The 21,739-nt window shown below is 38.5% G+C and overlaps 1 protein-coding gene across 1 annotated transcript; it reads right to left on the minus strand.

Moving 5' to 3' along the window:
* Positions 1-2,662: 2,662 nt before the first annotated feature.
* On the minus strand, positions 2,663-4,047 carry LOC129838725 (L-selectin-like). Its single transcript, XM_055905880.1, has 4 exons — positions 3,965-4,047; positions 3,489-3,803; positions 2,957-3,117; positions 2,663-2,677 (listed from the first exon to the last, which is right to left on the minus strand). The coding sequence occupies exons 1-4, from the start codon at positions 4,041-4,043 to the stop codon at positions 2,663-2,665; spliced, it is 570 nt and encodes a 189-aa protein (XP_055761855.1). The 5' UTR covers positions 4,044-4,047.
* Between the last annotated feature and the right edge of the window lie 17,692 nt (positions 4,048-21,739).

Here is a 21,739-nt window from a genome sequence, read left to right on the forward strand (position 1 = left end):
CACCAGTTGTACAATCTGAGTGGGCTGTCTATGTCTATAGATGTATGTTTTCTATATAGACTGGTTGGCTGACAACATCAAGAATATGATGCGTGTGCATCGATGAGCCAGAAGGCGATGAGCCAGAAGGCCACGTGGTGTTATGATTCTGAATGGTCAGATAGCTAGCAACAAAGCAAGAAGCTGCCTTGTGGCTCATTTCAGCTCACTGTATCTTGTTATTGATACCATGTCTTGTTTTGAGGTGTTTTGACTCTTGTCATGTCTATGCTACAGTGGCTACAATTCGTTGGCTAGCTGACCAACAACTGTATTTGAGAGACAACAAGTGCTCATTGCGCAAACGTATTTGTCTTCAATAAACATTTGGAGATTAAATATAGATAACACGTTGTCAACACTCTAAATCAATTCCGTCTGTTTTGCATCATACCTGCACACATGTAATTGTTTGGTTACTTTGGTGACTAAGAAAGTATTTATAAACTTCTAGCTTTGGCTGGATGTGTCAATGTGTAGTTTCATACACTCATATTGAGCAGAATTATTGTCAATTAGCCACAAAATCCCTAATTTGAAACACTTTTGGCTCGTTAGTGCTACTTTCAGAACTACTGGCTAAAAAATTATACAAGAGTCCCCGGAGCATCTCTTTAAGTCGCTTGGCTAAAAGCCTCTGCCAAATGACTAAAATGTAAATGTATCATCTAGGCAGAAGTGGAATGTTCTGTAAAATTAGCTGCGTGCTTTTAAATGAATTTAAAGCATTGTTTGAGGATACTCTTGAGGGGAAATGTGTTTGTTTCTGCTCGTGTGCTTATTGTTGTAATATATTTGCCTGTGTTGGAGTATTTGCATGTTTTTGTTGAGTTCTGTCTTTTAACAATGTGAACAGGGCACACTTATAAAAGAGAACGTGTTCTCAATGTGTTTTACCCTGAATAAATAAAGGTCATATTAAAATACATTGGAGAGGTGAGGTGAAGTGTAGAAAATGAAGGAAATCTATAGTTACTGTACTGTTTTGTCTAACATGGTACTGTTAGGCCACTGTAAAGTAAGCATGATATGGCCTATTTATTGCTTTACCGCCCTAATCTTACTACATTTGCACAGACTGTACTTAGATTTTTCAATTGTGTTAAGTTTGTTTATCCTATGTGTTAACTCTGTGTTGTTGTCGCACTGCTTTGCTTTATTTTGGCCAAACAAGCTACCTTGTGTAGCTACGCCAACCCAGGCCATCCACATGCGGCTTCTAACCCTAACCTATGGCTGCACTCCTGCCCAGTCATGTGAAATCCATAGAGTAGAGTCTAATGCATTTGTTTCAATTGACTGATTTCCTTATATGAACTGTAACTCAGTAAAATCTTTGAAATTGTTGCACATTTTTTATTCAGTATTAATGCCCTTTCCTACTAAGGGCCTGTTGATCCCTGTTTGAAAGGTTATTTGATACCGTCTCATAAAATGCCGTCTCATAAAATGTCTGCATTCAGTTGTAGGGGGTCCGTTTGAATTTAGAAAAAGCTCCGTTATTAAAATAAATTTATATTTTTTGCTCCATGAAGTAATCCAACAATGTGTACGCTGCCATCTATGTGTACTGTATTTCAAGTCTTCACTCATTGATTGAGGCAGGTGTCTGTCATCCTGACATGCGACACTTGGGGACGGACACCCACCTGTCTCGATCAATGAGAGTGTCACATTCTGACCTTATTTATTTTGTTATTTCTTTGTTTTAGTATGGTCAGGACGTGAGTTGGGTGGGTTATCTATGTTTGTGTTTCTATGTTGGTTTTTTCGTTTGGCCTGGTATGATTCTCAATCAGAGGCAGGTGTCGTTAGTTGTCTATGATTGAGAATCATACTTAGGTAGCCTTTTTTCACCTGGGTTTCGTGGGTGGTTGTCTTCCGTGTCTGTGTGTTCCACACGGAACTGTTTCGGTTTTCGTTCGTTCAATTTTTTGTTTTGTATTTCAGTGTTCAGTTTGTTCTATTAAAGTTTCATCATGAACACTTACCACGCTGCGCTTTGGTCCTCCTCTCTTTCTCCAGACGAAGATCGTTACAGAGAGAGATCTTGAAATAGACAAGATGGCGGCATCCACTCATCCCTGTTATGTCCTGGAGTTACTCAAACTGACATCTTGTTGCAGCATCTACTGTGTTTGTGTGTGTTTAAAAGAAGACAAAAAAATCTCTTTCTTATGTTTTGTTTATTTTTGTAAAGTAAGAACTGAAATTGGGAGAAGAGATATTATGCTTACAATGTCCATTATATAAAATATATTACTTTACTATAATTTTTATTTCCTTAGCGTTAACATGCATGATACTATTAATTAAAGAAAATTGTATTTCGACTATCTAGAGTATTAATTACAGTAACCCATAGTTACAATAGTGATGACTATGGGTAAATGTAGGATAAACAAGTTTGCTTAATGGCAAACGTATTATGACAAGTGAATAAAATATTTTAAAAACATGACATAATGATCTTTATTTTTTTATTTACATTTTTTAAATATCTGAAATATCACACAATTTTACTCAAACATTTTTGATAACACGTTATATCAATGACAAGGTATATTGTACATTGCATTGCATGCTGAAAGCTTAAACATAAAAAATCTTTGTCAAGACGATTTCAATCAGCAATGACCTAAAAAAAACACATTTCAATCAAAATGTGAGAAATGGTAAAGACAGTTAATTAAATTAACAAGGGGGAAATGTATTACAACTCTTCTTCACAAATAAATAAGAGCTTGGACAGACAATCCTGATCACTCCACTTGTATCCCTCCTCCATTGACATGGCACCACAATGGTTGGACAGAGGCTGTTCAGGCTGTCTGTCTCCCTCCCAGTTACTCCACCCCACTGGCAGCCCATTGGTCCAGACCCAGAACCCAAAGAGACGGCTCTGTCTCAGACCCACCCACACAGGACCAGTAAAATCGGTCCCATTAAACTTCTGCTTGATCGCCCCCAGGTCTTCTTCTGTCTCAATTCGCAGCAGTCCATGGTAGTTCTTCTTGCAGTAGTCCAGAGCCTGTTCCCAAGACATTCTTTCACTGATGACGTGGATGATAACTGATCCTGAAATACATAAATGTGGTATTCAAGATATTTAACTTTTTCATATTAGCTTGTTTTAACACCTATTTTAACTCTCAGATTTTAGGGACAAGATGAGTAAGTACATAATAATTTCAGTAAGAGTTATATATCATTATAGCCTGTTCCCAAGACATTCTTTCACTGATATTGTGGATGCGAACTGATCAGGAAAGATATGTGGTATTCCAGATATTTAACATGTTCATATTAGCTTGCTTTAGCACCCAATTTAACTGTCAGATTTTAGGGACACGATAAGCAGGCACATAATAATTTCAGAAATAGTTCAATAACATTATAGCACGGTGGAACCAGCGTGAACCAGATTATGTTCTTCTTTGACAACTTACCTTCAGAGCAGAGTGATTGTTCATTATTTACATTTGGCACTGCGAGTATAGTTTTTTCAGAAAAGTAAACAACAGCATGACTATCTCCTCGAATAGGAGAGTCTCTGTAGGCAGATCTCCCTCCATCAGACCACTCCCAGTCATCATACAGCAGGCCGATCCAGTAAGGAATGTTGCTGTTCATCCCTTTGTTCTTCACTTCCTCCTTCTGTCCCTCGTTCCTGATTCTGACCAGGTCAGTGTAGTTCTCTCTGCAGTAACTCTGAGCCTCATACCAGGTCATGTTCTGTTTAATCAGGAAGGGATCACGAGACCCTGCACACACAGAATGGACAAACATTTTACTCGTCTCAACTTAGTTTGATATAAAATAATTATCTCGATATTGTTGAAGAATTATAATAATTTGAAATGGATGTTGGTGAGGCGCAAGGAAACAGGAAATCTGAGTTTTTTTGTAGTATGGAATGTTTTACCTTTTCTGTAACACATAAAGTATTTCTGCTCTGTACAAATCTCCCATGTTGTACTATATTTCAATATTGTTGCACACATTGGCTCTGTGCACGGGCTTGGAAGTGGTAACCATGCAGTGTCATTAACAATGTCTCCATTGGACCACTTCAGACTGTGCTCTTTGCGATGGAGACCTATCCAGGCTTTAGTGTTGCAATCAGATCCCATAAACTGTATCAGATGCTCAAATTCCTCACGATTGTACACAGTGATGAGGTCAGTATAGTTCTTCCGGCAGATGTCCTGTGCTTCGGTCCACTTTAATTCTTCTGTAATGAGATGGAACTGTTTGAGGCGGCTGAGTGCGGCTGTGCAGCAGACAACTGAGGACAAAAACAATTTGATTAAGTTCAATGTTAGCATGCACATGACCAACAAAAGGAGGAGGTTTTCGTAACACTTAATTAAGGGTTCCTTATAGTGGTGTAATTAGACTCACAACTATTGTAGTTAACGGTATTAACTCATAGTTACAGTGTAATAACAACATGTAACTAGTAGTTATTGTGGTATGTATTTACAAAGGTGTAACAATGAATGCTTGTTACCATGCTTGTTACAAATGGGTAGGTTTTCACTAAATTAACCTACTTAGTGTTTCATTCTTTCTCATATGCATACAGTAACAACTCTCACAAAGGTTTTGATCCCTCGTGGATGAGCTGGGTGTCTGAGAGATTATAGCCTATGCTCAATAGGCTCTAATTACTTACCATTGGATGTGCACTGTTCAAACTATATCTCCACTCAGTGTTGTTGCGTGTAACATCTGGGTCATTTCACAATAAGGTACAGAAATAAAGTGAAACTTCCAGAAGCTTTAAAATGAGGGTCAGGTTGTCAGGATGGGTAAGGTATTGTAACGTCAGGAGAATGATGGGTGTGGAGTCTGGTGCAGAGAGCAGAAGTTTCACGGGAAAAAACGTTTAATGTCCACAGTAAACAGGAACAGGTACAAAAATGGGTGAAGCCAAAACACAGGCGCAAACACAACCCAAAGACCACTGTTACATAAACCGGACAGCGAAAACCCAAAATCAACAATACACCTCCTACGTACAATAACAACAAGCCGGAAGGGGAGCCACCTTCGGTGATATTCGTGACAGGTATTATATATGTACACATTGATTACAATTACCCCTCAAAATACACTTCATTTTAACTAGCTAAATCCTGTGTAACACCTAGTAATTACATTGTACTTAGGCAAACATTACATGTACTATGGTTTGAAAGAAGAAACAAAATACTACCGTTGTGAATTTAGTGGAAACCTGCCCATTTGTAACAAGCATGATAACTAGCATTCCTTGTTACACCTTTGTAATTATTTATCACAACACGTACTACCATTTACATGTTGTTATTACAGTGTAACTATCAGTAGTTACAGTTAACTGCAATACTTGTTAGAGTATTATTACACATGTAATTACACTGTAATAAGGACAGCTTAAAATGAAGTGTTACTGAGGTTTGTTTCACGGTTTGTGATGTCATACATGTAGCTATAGAGTATGTCGTTGTTGATGGGGTTAACTTGATTTGTTCTTTCTGTCAAATCGTTGTCTGGTTTATATCTCGAAAAGCACGTATGTTCACTGTGAACAATCAGTGTTACAACAATGTATCAGCCAAAAAAGAAGACCAGCAAACAATGGTAGATAATTAATGGTAGATTCAAAGTATTTTACGGTAATTGAAAGGGATTGGTGCAACAAGGTTGGCTGCACTTTACAGTAAAACGTACAGTAATGTACTGTTTAACCAAAGTTTCTTTGGAATTTACAGAAACATACTGTACCTTTTTTTTTACAATAATTTACAGGTAATTAGCTGCCAGTAAGTTACCGTAAAAACAGTATACCGCTCAAAATACAGACATTTTTGCACAATGCACTGTCATTTACAGCATGCTGCATACAAGCATTCTGTATTTTTTACTGCTTGTAATACCTAAAATTACCATATCATTTGGAGTTTTCCGTTACAGTGTAGAGTATGTTGACTGAATACCTACCGGCTGAGAGTAGGAGCAGGAGAGGTGTCATGTCTATGGTGACAGCAGGGTCAGGAGAGACAGTGGGGAAGTGATAGGATGCTGTCCTGTATGAGGACATGTGTCAAATGTATGAGTTTGAGTTTGCACACTTTGACCATTAGTATTTTCAATCAAGAAATCAGGATCAGAACACTGACACATTGAAAGTTCCAAATTCCAATTCCTCAAATTCTCCTTCTCCACTTTATCAACATAACAATTATATCATAGCAATACTTTAATGGGTCAAACAAATTCAAATCCAGCTGTATCTAGAAAACTGACTATAGTGTTTTTCCCTTTGAGTGACATGCATTTAGTAACCTCACAAACTGGTACAGTGTTATCATTATCTCAGATACATTGTTGTTGTGTCTTACCTGCTGTGGGCTGTGTAGAGTATGATGGGGTCTTGGCTGTGTAAAGTATGACTGTCTCTGGCCTGTGCAGAATGAAGGGGTTTGATCCTTGTGATTGGAGAAGTCTAATGATAACTTGGGTATTTATACAGTTGAAATAGTTTTGTTGTTTTGCCTACCTAAACATATAATGTAAATCCTGGAAAGAATGATGACACATGTTTTACATGGGCAAACAATGGGCAAACATTGGGACACTGGTAGGCAAAACAGTTGGTAACCACAGATGGCACGCAGCCTATTTCCTTAATTTACCACCCCCCTCACCTCTCAACGAGACTGACGGTCAGTAGTGTATCTACATATGTAGGATCTTAATTTGAGCCAGTTTAAAATACTCCTGCACCAATAGGAAATGTGAATTACTATGTGAATGAATGGACATTTTTGTAGGGGTTGATATATGTTTATGTAAGGGAAATTAAGTTTGACATTTTAAAGTGGAAATGTCAAACTTCAGAAGCCTTTTGAACCTCAAATACACTACAAGTTTAACCGCATTGAAGCGAAGTTCTCCTGCAACAGGTTGGGTCAAATTAAGACCCTACATCTGTAATATAGAAAATGAGGTTGGCTTCGTACACACTCAGGTCATACAACTGATGTACAACACATTTGACAGAATGGATGTGATACAAGGGATATGTTTGTGATACAACTGAGAGTTTGTCTGCACAAAAATGACTACACAACCCCTGTGCGATATCTGTGCGACTGTTGTGTAAATATTTTTGTGCAGACAAACTATCTGTTGGATCAACACAGTTATGGCAAATGTCTTGTACATCAGTTGTACAAAAGTAGTGTGTATGGGATCAGAGATGGATACCAGAAACCATTTAGAAATAAACTATCTACTAACTAGGTACATTTAATATATTGATGTGTGGTTTCATTTTAAAACCTGTTGAGGACAGAGGGCGCTGTTTTCACTTTGGGGGGAAATCATGCCCAATTTAAACGCCCTCGTACTCAATTCTTGGTCGTACAATATGCATATTATTATTACTATTGGATAGAAAACACTCTCTAGTTTCTAAAACCGTTTGAATTATATCTGTGAGTAAAACAGAACTCCTTTTGCAGCAAACTTCCTGACAGGAAGTGGAAACTCTGAAATCGACGTCATGTTCTAGGGGCTGCCTATTAAAGTCCTTGATATTTATTAGTTTAGATGCACTTCATACGTCTTCCACTAGATGTCGACAAGCAGTGAGAGAAGAAATTGAGTGTGTAACTTGATCTGGGCACGAATCATTGCTCTTGGCATGACGTGTCACCAGTTTCCTGTTTTCTGAAGAGCGCGAGGAGGGACCTGGATTTGCCTTCTGATAAGCTGTCGTTATGGATGACTAATATCTCCGGCTTTGATTTTATTTGATACATGTGACAACATCATCGTAAAGTATGTTTTTTCAATATAGTTTAATCAGATTATTGACATTTTTTCGGGAGTTTTGCCGTGTTCCGTTCTCTTCCGTTTGTTGACGATGGAGAGATCCGTGCCACTTGGCAAGTGTGCTTGCTAAATCGAGAGGGAAAAAGGCCGTTCTAAATCCAAACAGCGATTGTTCCCGACAAAGGACCCCTTGTACAACATTCTGATGAAAGATCATCAAAAGTAGGACCCATTTTATGATGCTATTTCATATATCTGTCGAACATGTTGTGCTAGTCGTTTGCGCCCAGCTTTTGGGTACTCTCTCGCTAAACCTAAGCTGGATGTCGTAATGAAGTTATTTTTAGAATTCTAACACGCCGATTTCATTAAGAACTAGTGTATCAATCATTTACTATACAACATGTATCCTTTAGTTATGTTTATGAATAGTTATTTGGTCAGAATATGTGTGTCAGAAAAAGTGTCAGAAAAATATCCGGACGTTGTGGGAAAAAGATGCTACGTTAGCACAACGTTAGCACAATGTATAACCACTCATTTCAGCTCTAAATATGCACATTTTCGAACAAAACATACGTGTATGTATAATCTGATGTTATAGGACTGTCATCTGATGAAGCTTATCAAGGTTAGTCAAAAATTATATATCTTGCTGGTTTATTCACTTTTGCTAACGTGCCTATTGCTATCGCTAACGTGACTTGATGAATGAATGCGGTAGTGTGGTAGGCTATCGTAGTAAGCTAATATAATGCTATATTGTGTTTTCGCTGTAAAACACTTAAAAAATCGGAAATATTGGCTGGATTCACAAGATGTTTGTCTTTAATTTGCTGTACACCATCGATTTTTCAGAAATGTTTTATGATGAGTATTTAGGTATTTGACGTTGGTGTCTGTAATTATTATGGCTGCTTTCAGTGCAATTTCTGATTGTAGCTGTAATATAAACTATGATTTATACCTGAAATATGCACATTTTTCGAACAAAACATAGATTTATTGAATAACGTTATAAGACTGTCATCTGATGAAGTTGTTTCTTGGTTAGTTTGGTTGGTTCTTGGTTAGTTAGGTTGGCTTTGTGCATGCTACCTGTGCTGTGAAAAATGTCTGTCCTTTTTTGTATTTGGTGGTGAGCTAACATAAATATACGTGCTGTTTTCGCTGTAAAACATTTTAAAAATTGGACATGTTGGCTAGATTCACAAGATGTGTACCTTTCATTTGCTGTATTGGACTTGTTAATGTGTGAAAGTTAAATATTAAAAAAAAATATCCTTTGAATTTCGCGCCCTGCACTTGAGCTGGCTGTTGTCATATTGTGGGCGGCCTCGGGCTTGCAGCCATAAGAAGTTAATCCAGCCGTTGTGTCAGATTTCAAAAAGGCTTTACGGTCGAAAGCATGCAATGCGATTATCTGAGGACCGCTCCCAGGTAGAGCACAAAAGCATACAGGCATTTCCCAGCCAGGTAGAGGAGTCGCAAAAGTCAGTAATAGCGATAAAATTAATATCTTACCTTTGATGATCTTGTGGCGGATGAATCAGAATTAGTTGGGTAATATAGATAATTAAGATGTTTGTTTGTATACTATGCTTATGTGATATACTTGTTATTTAGAATGTATCCCTTTGGACTCTAGTGTTGGCAGTTGCACTTTTCCCTCAGCTAGGGCTCAGTCACTTGGGGCCCAGAGAGGGGAGAGGTCAGGCTGGAACATTGTTTTCATATGTGAAAGTGTCTTTCCCTATTCTTAAACCACTTGCAGGGATGGCGTGAATAATGGGGAACCAACTACCTGTCTCCACAATGTCTCTGCACAAGTAACTCCCACCTTTTCCATTTGGGGGGAGGTGTATGGCAGTGTCTGGAACTATTGTATGTCCTCTCTGATGTTGCACTTATCCTGGGATAGTGTATGACCTAGAGGCCCACTCCCCTCAGTGAGCTTGTCCAGGAGTGGGGTTGAGAGGGGGTTTACTTGAGATGGGGGTATCTAGAGTTGACAATTGATATATGCCATGGGATTAGTTGGTGTTTTTGTACTATGAAGTACCAGGAATGAGATTAGAACCTCGTCTTAGGGACCAAACTGAACAATAATTTATAGTGAATGCTATCTGGCTATGGGATACTCCTCTCTCAAGTAAAAGTCTTTCTTTGTGAACAGTTCCTAAATATCTGTGGTTTGTCATGTCAAAGGGGGGTGGATCTTTGCTATAAAATATCTCAGTCGCCATTGTGTTGGGACTCTCAACGGTTCATTGGAAATAGCGAATCGTTTGAAAGTCAAATTGCTATTGCAAATCTCATATTATTAAAAATGTAGTTTAAGTATAACTCTGACTGCTGTGTGAAGTTTGTTTCTCCTCATTTGGTAATGCAGAAAAAAAACACCACAATCTTCATATGGTTGCACTCACAAGACTCCATGTTACACAAAAAATGTTTGTTTTGTTCAATAAAGTCCCTCTTTATGTCCAAAATAAATGTCCAAAATTGGCATGTTTTGTTCAGTAATCCATTAGCTCAAAAGGCAGTCACAACAGGCAGACAAAAAATCTAAATAGTAGCAGTAAAGTTCGTAGAAACATGTCAAATGATGTTTATAATCAATCCTCAGGTTGTATTTACTCTAAATAATCAATAATATTTCAACATGGACAAACCGGTTTTCATTAGAAAGGAAAAAGAACCAACGGCGCACTCTCGGTCGTGCACATGAAACTGCTCTGGGACTTTCCACTCTCCACTCACTCAAAGTGGTCATTCTCCCTCATTTTTCAGAATAAAAGCCTGAAACCATGTCTAAAGACTGCTGACATCTAGTGGAAGCCATAGGGAATGTAATCTGGGTCATATCCCTTTATATGGTGGATAGGCTTTCAATGGAAAAACACCCATTTCAAAATAATGGCACTTCCTGGATGGATGTTCCTCAGGTTTCCGCTTACCATATCAGTTATTTTATACTCACAGACATGATTCTAACAGTTTTGGAAACTTTAGAGTGTTTTCTATCCAAATCTACCAATTATATGCATATTCTAGCTTCTGGGCCTGAGTAACACGCAGTTTACTTTGGGCACGCTTTTCATCCGGATGTCAAAATACTGCCCCCTACCTTAGAGAGGTTTTAAACTAATAATGTAAACTTTAATTAACCAGGAAGTCGGGGCACCACGGGAAAATGTTTATAGTGTCTATTTCCCGAATCGACTCCTCAGATATTTTCACATCTTATCGATTAGTCTTCTATTAATGTATCATTACTACCTCATCGGTCTCATATCTGAATGCCACACACCCTTGGATATCTGCACGAACCCTAGTTTCCATAATGAATGAACGATATACAAATTGGCTTAATTATTTATTGACTAACTAATTAAACAAATCACAGAATTACATGAACAAACAATATAGTTATTGGTTACTAACACAATGCATTGATAAGTCCCTAGTGGGCTAAACAGGTATGACGGCTTGGTAGTCAATGGAAAGGGGTGGAGACAGGAAAAGAGCGAGAAAGACATGGATTCACTACACACAGTTGATAATTATATTAATTGAAATGCTAATCCTTTGCACATGAACGGTTGTTCATTCGAAAACAATTGCAATGTATATATTTACGCCCATATGTCATTGTTGTCTCTCTGTTGGAATCACCGGTCTGTCTGCTGGAGAGTCAGTTCATCAGAGAGTCTTTAACATCCCTAGAAGTCAATGTCTTTCGTAGTTGTCGCTTTCTCAGCGGCTCTGGATAGTGTCTGTTGTAATGGGTACGTCAGGCGTACGGATGGTCATTGCATAGAATAGATGCTTCCGCGGTTGTCACTATTCTCGTACTAGAATTACATCATTTCCAGCTGCAGAAAAGTAATTCTACGTCTCGGATTTGCTCTTATTCTGTAATGATCAATAGTCTCAGAGTTTAATCATTTCCAGTCGTGTAGGCGGCGCTACATGGTCTCCGTGGCCTACAGAGTTTTAGTTGTTAACCATTTCACGCGTAGCATCAGCTGCATGTTTTCTAGTCTTCTTATCCATTTGAGTTGTCCGTCTTCCTGTGGGTCTCTTTGGCATGAATGTACATTTCGTCAAGGGTGGTTTTATACTCTGGAGTAGAAAAGGAAGGTTTCATGACGCCTGATGTACTGTCTGGCTCACGGGGGTGGTGGCTACTGACTATAAACTTTATATGAAAATGCATACTCTCATTTTCATCTTTTCACAAGTAGTTTCATATTTACTCATTCATTTTATACAACATCTAGATGTAAATCTGATAATTTAAAAGTGTACACAAACAGAGATACAGTAATGTGCATTTCCTGTCTTTCATGAGGTCACCAAATGAAACAACTTCATCATGACTGCCCCTTAAGTGTCCACGGACCACTCCCACATTCTCAAAAATAGAAATATTGTTTAATTATTCTAACTTTTGATGTCCAAGGGTTTCTCTGTGTTCCACAGTTTACATTCCAATCTCGAACACTACAGAGCATAGAGGCAGCGTAATTTATGACCGCCCATAAAACAGCCGACTTCCCGCTCTCCCCCCTCTACGAGAGAGAGCACGCTATGGAGCGGACCCACCGTAACCTGATCCTTCAGATCATCACAGCAGAGTCATGACATTCCCCCTCTACGAGAGAGAGCACACTGTAGAGCGGACCCACTGTAACCTGATCCTTAACATGAGAGTTTTGACAAGAGTATGAGCTCCTCAAGTGTTTATGTCATCAATGATGTCAGATGCTTAGTTTGATCACGTGCTTTTTCAAACTGTGTGTTGCAAAATACGAGATCCCACAGATTTTGCTGTGGTTCCAATGCTTTCTTTGATTCCAAGCTGCTTTCTAGCACCAACCTCTACTGGAAACTGTACTTATAAATATAGTTACGATTTCATACAAAATAGTTTTCCTGACCGGTAGCTTAGCAGGTACAGTACGGAACTGTGAAACATTCAGGGATGTGAGGGTATGAGGTTGAATCCCATTGAAGACATACTATTTTGATTTTTTTTAATGTAAAACCACTTTCTGCACTGTTGTTCAAATAATGTATTTATATAGTATAGAACGCTCTTCTGTCTTAAGCATCCTAAATAATTGTGTATATTCAGTAACCTTAAGGCAAAAAAGGGAAGCATGATGCAAACTTGGTATTCCAAATGATTATAAGCTAACAAAGCTAAAGACTGACACCTGCGCCACAGAGTTCTGATGGAAACTGGAGAAAAAAAGCACAAGGGGGTGTAGATCAGCTTTATTTTTGCAGATAGATTGTGGCTTATATCAATGTAATGTCTGCATCGTTTCCAATCGCATAAATATATTATTTAGTAAATATATTATTTAGTAAATATATATATTATTTTAAATATATATTTTTTAAACATATTTTCCTTTGATATTTTCTCCTAACCCTACCGCCCCTCCCCTAATTGGAGTAAACGAATGGACAACAATACTTAGGCTTCTACTTACAGCTTATACATACTACAGTCCATTCGGAAAGGATTCAGACCCGTTGACTTTTTCCACATTTTGTTATTTTACAGGTTATTATGAAATGGATTTAATCGTTTTTTTCCCCTCATCAATCTAAACAAAATACCCCATAATGACGAAGCAAAGACAGGTTTTTATAAATGTTTTCAAATCTATAAAAATATATACAACTGAAATATGTCATTTACATTAGTAGTCAGACCCTTTACACAGCACTTTGTTGAAGCACCTTGTCAGCGATTACAGCCTTGAGTATTCTTGGGTTTGATGCTACAAGCTTGGCACACCTGTATTTGGGGACTTTGTCTCATTCTTCTCTGCAGACCCTTTCAAGCTCTGTCAAGTTGAATGGGGAGCGTCATTCCACAGCTTTTTTTTTTCAAACGGCGTCATACTCAATTCTTGCTCGTACAATATGCATATTATTATTACAATTGGATAGAAAACACTCTCTAGTTTCTAAAAACGTTTGAATTATTTCTCTGAGTGAAACAGAAATCCTTCTGCAGCACTTTTCCTGACCAGGAAGTGAAATGTCAGAAATCTATGCTCTGTTCAACTGCATGCATGGGCGTGTGACGTAGGAGTCTACAAACACTTCCTACGCCTTCCCCTGGTTGTCAAGATGCGGTGAGAGAAGAAATTTCGTGTCTATCTTGGTCAGAGGTGGAATAAAAGGTCTTTGTTTGACGTGACCGTTCATTTCCTGTTTCTGGAGCGCGCGAAAGAGGAGATTGATATGGCTTCTGTTTAGCTGTCGTTATGAAATGCGAACATCTCCGGCTTAGATTTGATTTAATACATGTCACCATATCATCGTAACGTATGTTTTTTTCAATATAGTTTAATCAGATTATTGAAACTTTTTCGGGAGTTTTGCCGTGTTCCGTTTTCTAACTTTGTTGACCTTGGAGTAATACGTGTCACTTGGCAAGTGCCCATGGTAAATGAAGAGGGATATTTGCCGTTCCAGATCAAAACAAAGACTATTCTGGACAAAGGACACCTTATCCAACATTCTGACGGTAGATCACCAAAAGTAAGAAACATTTTATGATGCTATTTCTAATATCTGTCGTGCATGTTGACTGGTCGTGGGCGCCCAAGTGTTTCTGGCTATTGTGGCTATGCTAATATCACGCTACATTTTGTTTGCGCTGTAAAACATTTAATAAATCGGAAATTTTGTCTAGAATCACAAGAGGCCTGTCTTTCAATTGCTGTACACTATGTATTTTTCAGAAATGTTTTATGATGAGTAATTAAGTATTTGACGTTGGTGTCTGTAAATATTATGGCTGCTTTCGGTGCAATTTCTGATTGTAGCTGAAATGTAAACTATGATTTATACCTGAAATATGCACATTTTCGAACAAAACATATGCTATACAATAAATATGTTATCAGACTGTCATCTGATGAAGTTGTTTCTTGGTTAGTGGCTATTTATATCTTTATTTGGTCGAATTTGTGATAGCTACTGATGGAGTAATAAACTGTTATAGTAAAAAAAGTGGTGTCTTTTGCTAACGTGATTAGCTAATAGATTTACATATTGTGTCTTCCCTGTAAAACATTTTAAAAATCGGACATGTTGGCTTGATTCACAAGATGTGCACCTTTCATATGCTGTATTGGACTTGTTAATGTGTGAAAGTTAAATATTTAAAAAAAAACATATTTTGAATTTCGCGCCCTGCACTTGAGCTGGATGTTGTCATAAGTGTACCGGTGTCGGGCTGCAGCCAGAAGAAGTTAACCTGTTGGGGATGGGGGCGCTGTTTAGACTATTTATGCTAATGTGGCTAATTTTTTAAACGGCTTCCCACAAAATCCTTGATCGTACAATATGCATATTATTATTATTATTGGATAGAAAACAGTCTATAGTTTCTATAGGAGTTGAAATTTTGTCTCTAAGTGGAACAGAGCCCATTCTACAGCAATTTCCCTGACATGGAGTCAGATTTGAGAAACGTTGGCCACTTTTCTGAAGTCATTTAAAAGGGCTCTGTCGTTGCTATGACTATACGGACACTTCTTACGTCTTCCCCTGGATGCCTTTACGTGATGACGATTCCAACGGGCTCGATTGCTCGTTCACAGGCCCTACAATTGAAAAAAACCTTTAGCTAGCAAGTCTTTTCTTGCTGCGTAACGCGCGTGGAAGACACCGACCCTCTCCTGTTCCAAGCGTTAGTTTAGCCTGTTATATTTCTCCGGTCATCTTTTCACTCGTTATAGGAGTTACAAACATCACAAAGTAGTTAATTTAAAGCGTTTTATAGCAATTTATATCCGTTTAGTGCGATTTTGGGACATTTATTTTTGCAACGATGTGAAAAGTTGGGCACGCTTTTCAGTTCATCCCGAACGTAGTTGACATTTCCACATGGCAAGAGGACAGCTTTCCACCAAAAGACGATTTCTCCCAAGAAAGGATCCTTTGCCCAAGATACTGATGGAAGAACAGCTCAAGGTAGGACATTTTTATTATGATAAATCGTGTTTCTGTCGAAACATTTTAGTGGCTTAGGACGCCATGTTTTTTGACGTAGCTTCGCTTGGCGCAAACTGTATTGAAAAGTAAGGATAAATTAAAAAATGTAATAACGCAATTGTATTAAGAATTAAATTGTCTATCAATCCCTGTCCACCCTATATTTTTTAGTCACGTTTATGAGTATTTATGTATAAGAGTAGATCACTGTCTAAGTGGCGCAAGGACGTTTTCTTTACCAGCTTGTCTACATTTCACATTGTCTAACCATGATTTTGGTGGCTAAATATAAACATTTTCGATCAAACTGTATATGCATGTTGTAATGTGATGTTACAGGAGTGTCATCGGAAGAATTCTGAGAAGGTTAGTGAAAAAATTAATATCTTTTGGCGATGTTGACTTTTATCGCTCACTTTGGCTAGAATCAGTGCTGGGCTGCTAATTGCTATGTGCTAAGCTAATATAACGATTTATTGTGTTTTCGCTGTAAGACACTTAGAAAATCTGAAATATTGTCTGTATTCACAGGATCTGTGTCTTTCGATTCGTGTATGCTGTGTATTTTTACGAAATGTTTGATGATTAGTAGTTAGGTAAACACGTTGCTCATTGTAATTATTCTAGTCCATTTGTGATGGTGGGTGCAATTGTAAACTATGCCATATACCTGAAATATGCACTTTTTTCTAACAAAACCTATCCCATACCATAAATATGTTATCAGACTGTCATCTAATGAGTTTTTTTGTTGGTTAGGGGCTATAAATATCTTAGTTTAGCCGAATTGGTGATGGCTACTGGTGTTGGTGGACAAATAAAAGATGGTGGATTATGCTAATGTGTTTTTAGGTAATAGATGTACATCTTTACATATTGTGTCTTCCCTGTAAAACATTTTAAAAATCGGAAATGTTGACTGGATTCATAAGATCTGTGTCTTTCATTAGCTGTATTGGACTTTAATGTGTGAAAGTTAAATATTTTAAAAAAATATTTTTTTTGAATTTCGCGGCACTGGTTTTTCAGTGGGGGGGGGGGGGGTGCCGCTAGCGCCACGCTGATCCTAGACAGGTTAAGAACTAGTGTATCTATCATTTCCTATACAACATGTATTTTTTTAGTAACGTTTATGAATAGTTATTTGGTCAGAATAGGTGATTGTCATAAAAATATCCGGACATATTGGGAAAAAGAGGCTACGTTAGCACAATGTATAACCACTGATTTCAGCTCTAAATATGCACATTTTCGAACAAAACATAAGTGTATGTATAACCTGATGTTATAGGACTGTCATCTGATGAAGCTTATCAAGGTTAGTCGAAAATTATATATCTTTTGCTGGTTTGTTACGATCGCTAACTTTTGCAGCTGGTAAATGGCTTGTGTTTCTGGCTATTGTGGTAAACTAATATAATGCTACATTGTGTTTTCGCTGTAAAACACTTAAGAAATCGGAAATATTGGCTGGATTCACAAGATGCTTGTCTTTCATTTGCTGTACATCATGTATTTTTCAGAAATGTTTTATGATGAGTATTTAGGTATTCCACGTTGGTGCCTGTAATTACTCTGGCTAATTCGGTGCTATTTGTGACGGTAGCTGTGATGGTAGCTGCAATGTAAAACTGATTTATACCTCAAATATGCACATTTTTCGAACAAAACATAGATTTATTGTATAACATGTTATAAGACTGTCATCTGATGAAGTTGTTTCTTGGTTAGTTTGGTTGGTTCTTGGTTAGTTAGGTTGGTTTTGTGCATGCTACCTGTGCTGTGAAAAATGTCTGTCCTTTTTTGTATTTGGTGGTGAGCTAACATAAATATACGTGGTGTTTTCGCTGTAAAACATTTTAAAAATCGGACACGTTGGCTGAATTCACAAGATGTTTATCTTTCAATTGCTGTATTGGACTTGTTAATGTGTGAAAGTTAAATATTTCAAAAAAATATATTTTGAATTTCGCGCCCTGCACTTGAGCTGGCTGTTGTCATAAGTGTATCGACGTCGGGCTTGCAGCCATAAGAAGTTAACTTAAAAATAGAATCCCTACTTGATATACAGACTAAGAGACAAGTCAGCATCGAGGGAAAGATGAACGGAGCAAAGTATAGAGAGATCCTTGATGAAAACCTGCTCCAGAGCACTCAGGCCCTCAGACTGGGGCGAAGGTTCACCTTCAGACAGGACCACAACCCTAAGTCAATCAATCAAGTTTATTTTATTTAGCCATTCGTACATCAGCTAATATCTCGAAGTGCTGTACAGAAACCCAGCCTAAAACCCCAAACAGCAAGCAATGCAGGTGTAGAAGCACGGTGGCAAGGAAAAACTCCCTAGAAAGGCCAAAACCCAGGAAGAAACCTAGAGAGGAACCAGGCTATGAGGGGTGGCCAGTCCTCTTCTGGCTGTGCTGGGTGGAGATTATAACAGAACTATGCCAAGATGTTCAAAATGTTCATAAGTGACAAGCATGATCAAATAATAATCATGAATAATTTTCAGTTGGCTTTTCATAGCCGATCATTAAGAGTTGAAAACAGCAGGTCTGGGACAGGTGGCGGTTTCCATAACCGCAGGCAGAACAGTTGAAACTGGAATAGCAGCAAGGCCAGGTGGACTGGGGACAGCAAGGAGTCATCATGCCCGGTAGTCCTGACGTATGGTCCTAGGGCTCAGGTCCTCCGAGAGAGAGAAAGAAAGAGAGAAGGAGAGAATTAGAGAGAGCCAAGATTTTCAAAATGTTCATAAATGACAAACATGGTCAAATAATAATCAGGAATAAAAGTCAGTTGGCTTTTCATAGCCGATCATTAATGCGATCGCCATTTTAGAATTCTAAAAATAACTTCATTACGAAATCCAGGTTACGTTATAGCGAGAGAGTGCCCAAAATCTGGGCGCAAACTACTAGTACACATGTTCGACAGATATATGAAATAACATCATAAAATGGGTCCTACTTTTGATGATCTTCCATCAGAATGTTGTACAAGGGGTCCTTTGTCGGGAACAATCGTTGTTTGGTTTTAGAATGGCATTTTTCCCTCTTGAATTAGCAAGCACACTAGCTAAGTGGCGCGAAGCTCTCCATCGTCAACAAACACAGAACAACACAACACGCCTAACGTCCCGAAAAAATTTCAATAATCTAATAAAACTATATTGAAAAAACATACTTTACGATGATATTGTCACATTTATCAAATAAAATCAAAGCAGGAGATATTAGTCGTCTATAACGACAGCTTTTCAGAAGGCAATACCAGGTCCCTTCTCGCGCTCTCCAGGAAACAGGAAACTGGTGACACGTCATGCCAAGAGCTTTTATTCGACCCCAGATCAAGTTATACACTCCATTTCTTCTCTCACTGCCTGTCGACATCTAGTGGAAGACGTATGAAGTGCATGTATACTAATAAATATCAAGGACATTTATAGGCAGGCCCTAGAACAGAGCATCGATTTCAGATTTTCCACTTCCTGTCAGGAAGTTTGCTGCAAAATGAGTTCTGTTTTACTCACAGATATAATTCAAACGGTTTTAGAAACTAGAGAGTGTTTTCTATCCAATAGTAATAATAATATGCATATTGTACGAGCAAGAATTGAGTACGAGGCCGTTTGAAATGGACACCTTTTATCCGGGCTACTCAATACTGCCCCTGCAGCCCAAGGAAGTTAATTAAAGTCAGCTTCGATAACATTGACAGTACTAATCAACTTTTTAGTTTATTTTTCCATCGCTGCTCAGCTTCCTCCTGGTTGTTAACAGTAACAATATCAATATAGTACTCTTGGCAGTAGTCCCCAGCTTCTGTCGAGGTGATTGACCCTTATATTAGTTGTAACTGTCTGAGGCGGCTGAGTGTGGCTGTGCAGCAGACACCTGAATATAGAATGTATTTTATCACACAAACGTAACTATGCATATGACCAACAAATGAAGCATGATAAGTTTATTTTATGGTTTGATATGTTGTGCATACGATTACTGTATGTTGTGGTTGATGTGGTTAAATACAGTAGGTTGAGTGAGTCCTAACGGGTATAGAGTAGGAGATGGGGCATCACCATGGTGAGAGCAGGGTCAGGAGAGATGGAGGGGTGATTGGATGATTTCCTGAGTGAGGATACAGCGGTGTGAGACGTAGAAGTTTATATCCAACACATTGACCGTTAATATTTTCAGAAATCGAGATCAACTATTATATTTAGATAGATTTAGTTGGCTTGTGTCGTGAATTCAGTGTCCTTCAACTTTGGACGTAACATTCGATTAAATTAATCAATCTAAACGGACGTTTATCGAGTCATGGTTGTTTTCATCGCAATCTTCTGTTTGTTAGTAACACATTCATACATCATGGTTCTTTTCCCGGGACATATTGACCGAAATAAACTGATTTGAACACACCAAACTATGACCTCATTGCGCACAAATGATCTGACCAGTTCTTCGTTGATTGACTGTATTTCGGACCAATGACCACTGATCGTCTTGAAATCTAGCTTGGCAGATAGCCAATGAGCTGAGGTAAACGGCAATATGTAATGGTTCTATCGGGGTAGACTAGCCTTTGTGGGAAACTCGAGCGTAAACACAGCCATTCGCCATTGAAAATTCTACCAGAAGCAGCCACGCTGGTTACACGCAGCAGTATTGTTTGAGAGCATTTTCAGCTGTTTTACCTGAAGAATTATGGCGAGTAAATCTGTAAAATCAATGACAAGTCTAAATATAAAGATCTACACGACATTATTGAAGAAATTGATAGGGAAAGTGACAGTGAGTTACTCCAAGATGATTCGGAAAGTGAGAATACTTTTGACTCGCAAATTGAAGAGATGTTCTTGTACGGAGAAGATGCAGTGTTGGACTGGTAAGTACAGTTGTTTGAAATTAATAATATCAAATATTTTTCATTTGAGTTGTTTTGGAGATATTTCTATTTTATTTGCCATATATACAAATATAATCAGTAATGAAATGTGTATTGAAATGTGTAAAGTACACATTGCTCTACATTGTAGGTGGGTGTATGTCTGTGTTTCTGTGTCTGTGTCTGTGTGTCTGTATATATTAGATCTTTTTTACATTTTATTTTATCGGAACAGGGAACAGGGAACAATAAGGGAACAGCTCCTCACCATAGTGATTGTTTCCCTACTCTATATATAATCTGTGTCTGTGTCTTTATTTCACAGTCCCAGCGATTCTGATTGGGAGACCATACTGCCAAGGTTCCCATCCCCCACTGAAGCTGGTTCATCCAGTCGGACCCCTGCTGTCTCTGGCACCACACCTACCCCTGCCCGGCCATCTAGAGGTGTGAAGTCGGTGACAAAGAAGCGGAGGAAGGGAAGTGTGGACCTGCTGGCAGAGCGGAGGAGGGTCGTTGGCACTCTGTGCTGGAGGAGGATGTGGCCCCACCACCTCCAATATTCAGACCAAAAAGGCCACCAGGACCTCAGCTCGACATGACCTCCAAGTACAGCCCCATGCAACTTTTTCAGTTGTTCTTCACCTCGGCAGTTGTTGATACCCTGGTGTTGAACACAAATAAGTACGGAGCTAAGAAGCAGGCAGGCAAGAACGAGACATGGAAGCCCATTTCCATGTCAGATCTATTTTGTTACCTTTCTATGGTCATTTACATGGGTCTTGTCGAGCTAAAAACGCTGAAGGACTTCTGGAAAACTGCACCCCTCTATCAACTGCCTTTCCCCACCACGGTCATGTCATGCAAAAGGTTTCTGACAATCTCACGGGCGCTTCATATCAGTGACCCAAACGTTGATGAGGACAACGAGAAGAAGCGAGGCACGGCAAGG

Source organism: Salvelinus fontinalis, chromosome 39 (assembly GCF_029448725.1).
Source record: "Salvelinus fontinalis isolate EN_2023a chromosome 39, ASM2944872v1, whole genome shotgun sequence".
Lineage (NCBI taxonomy): Eukaryota > Metazoa > Chordata > Actinopteri > Salmoniformes > Salmonidae > Salvelinus > Salvelinus fontinalis.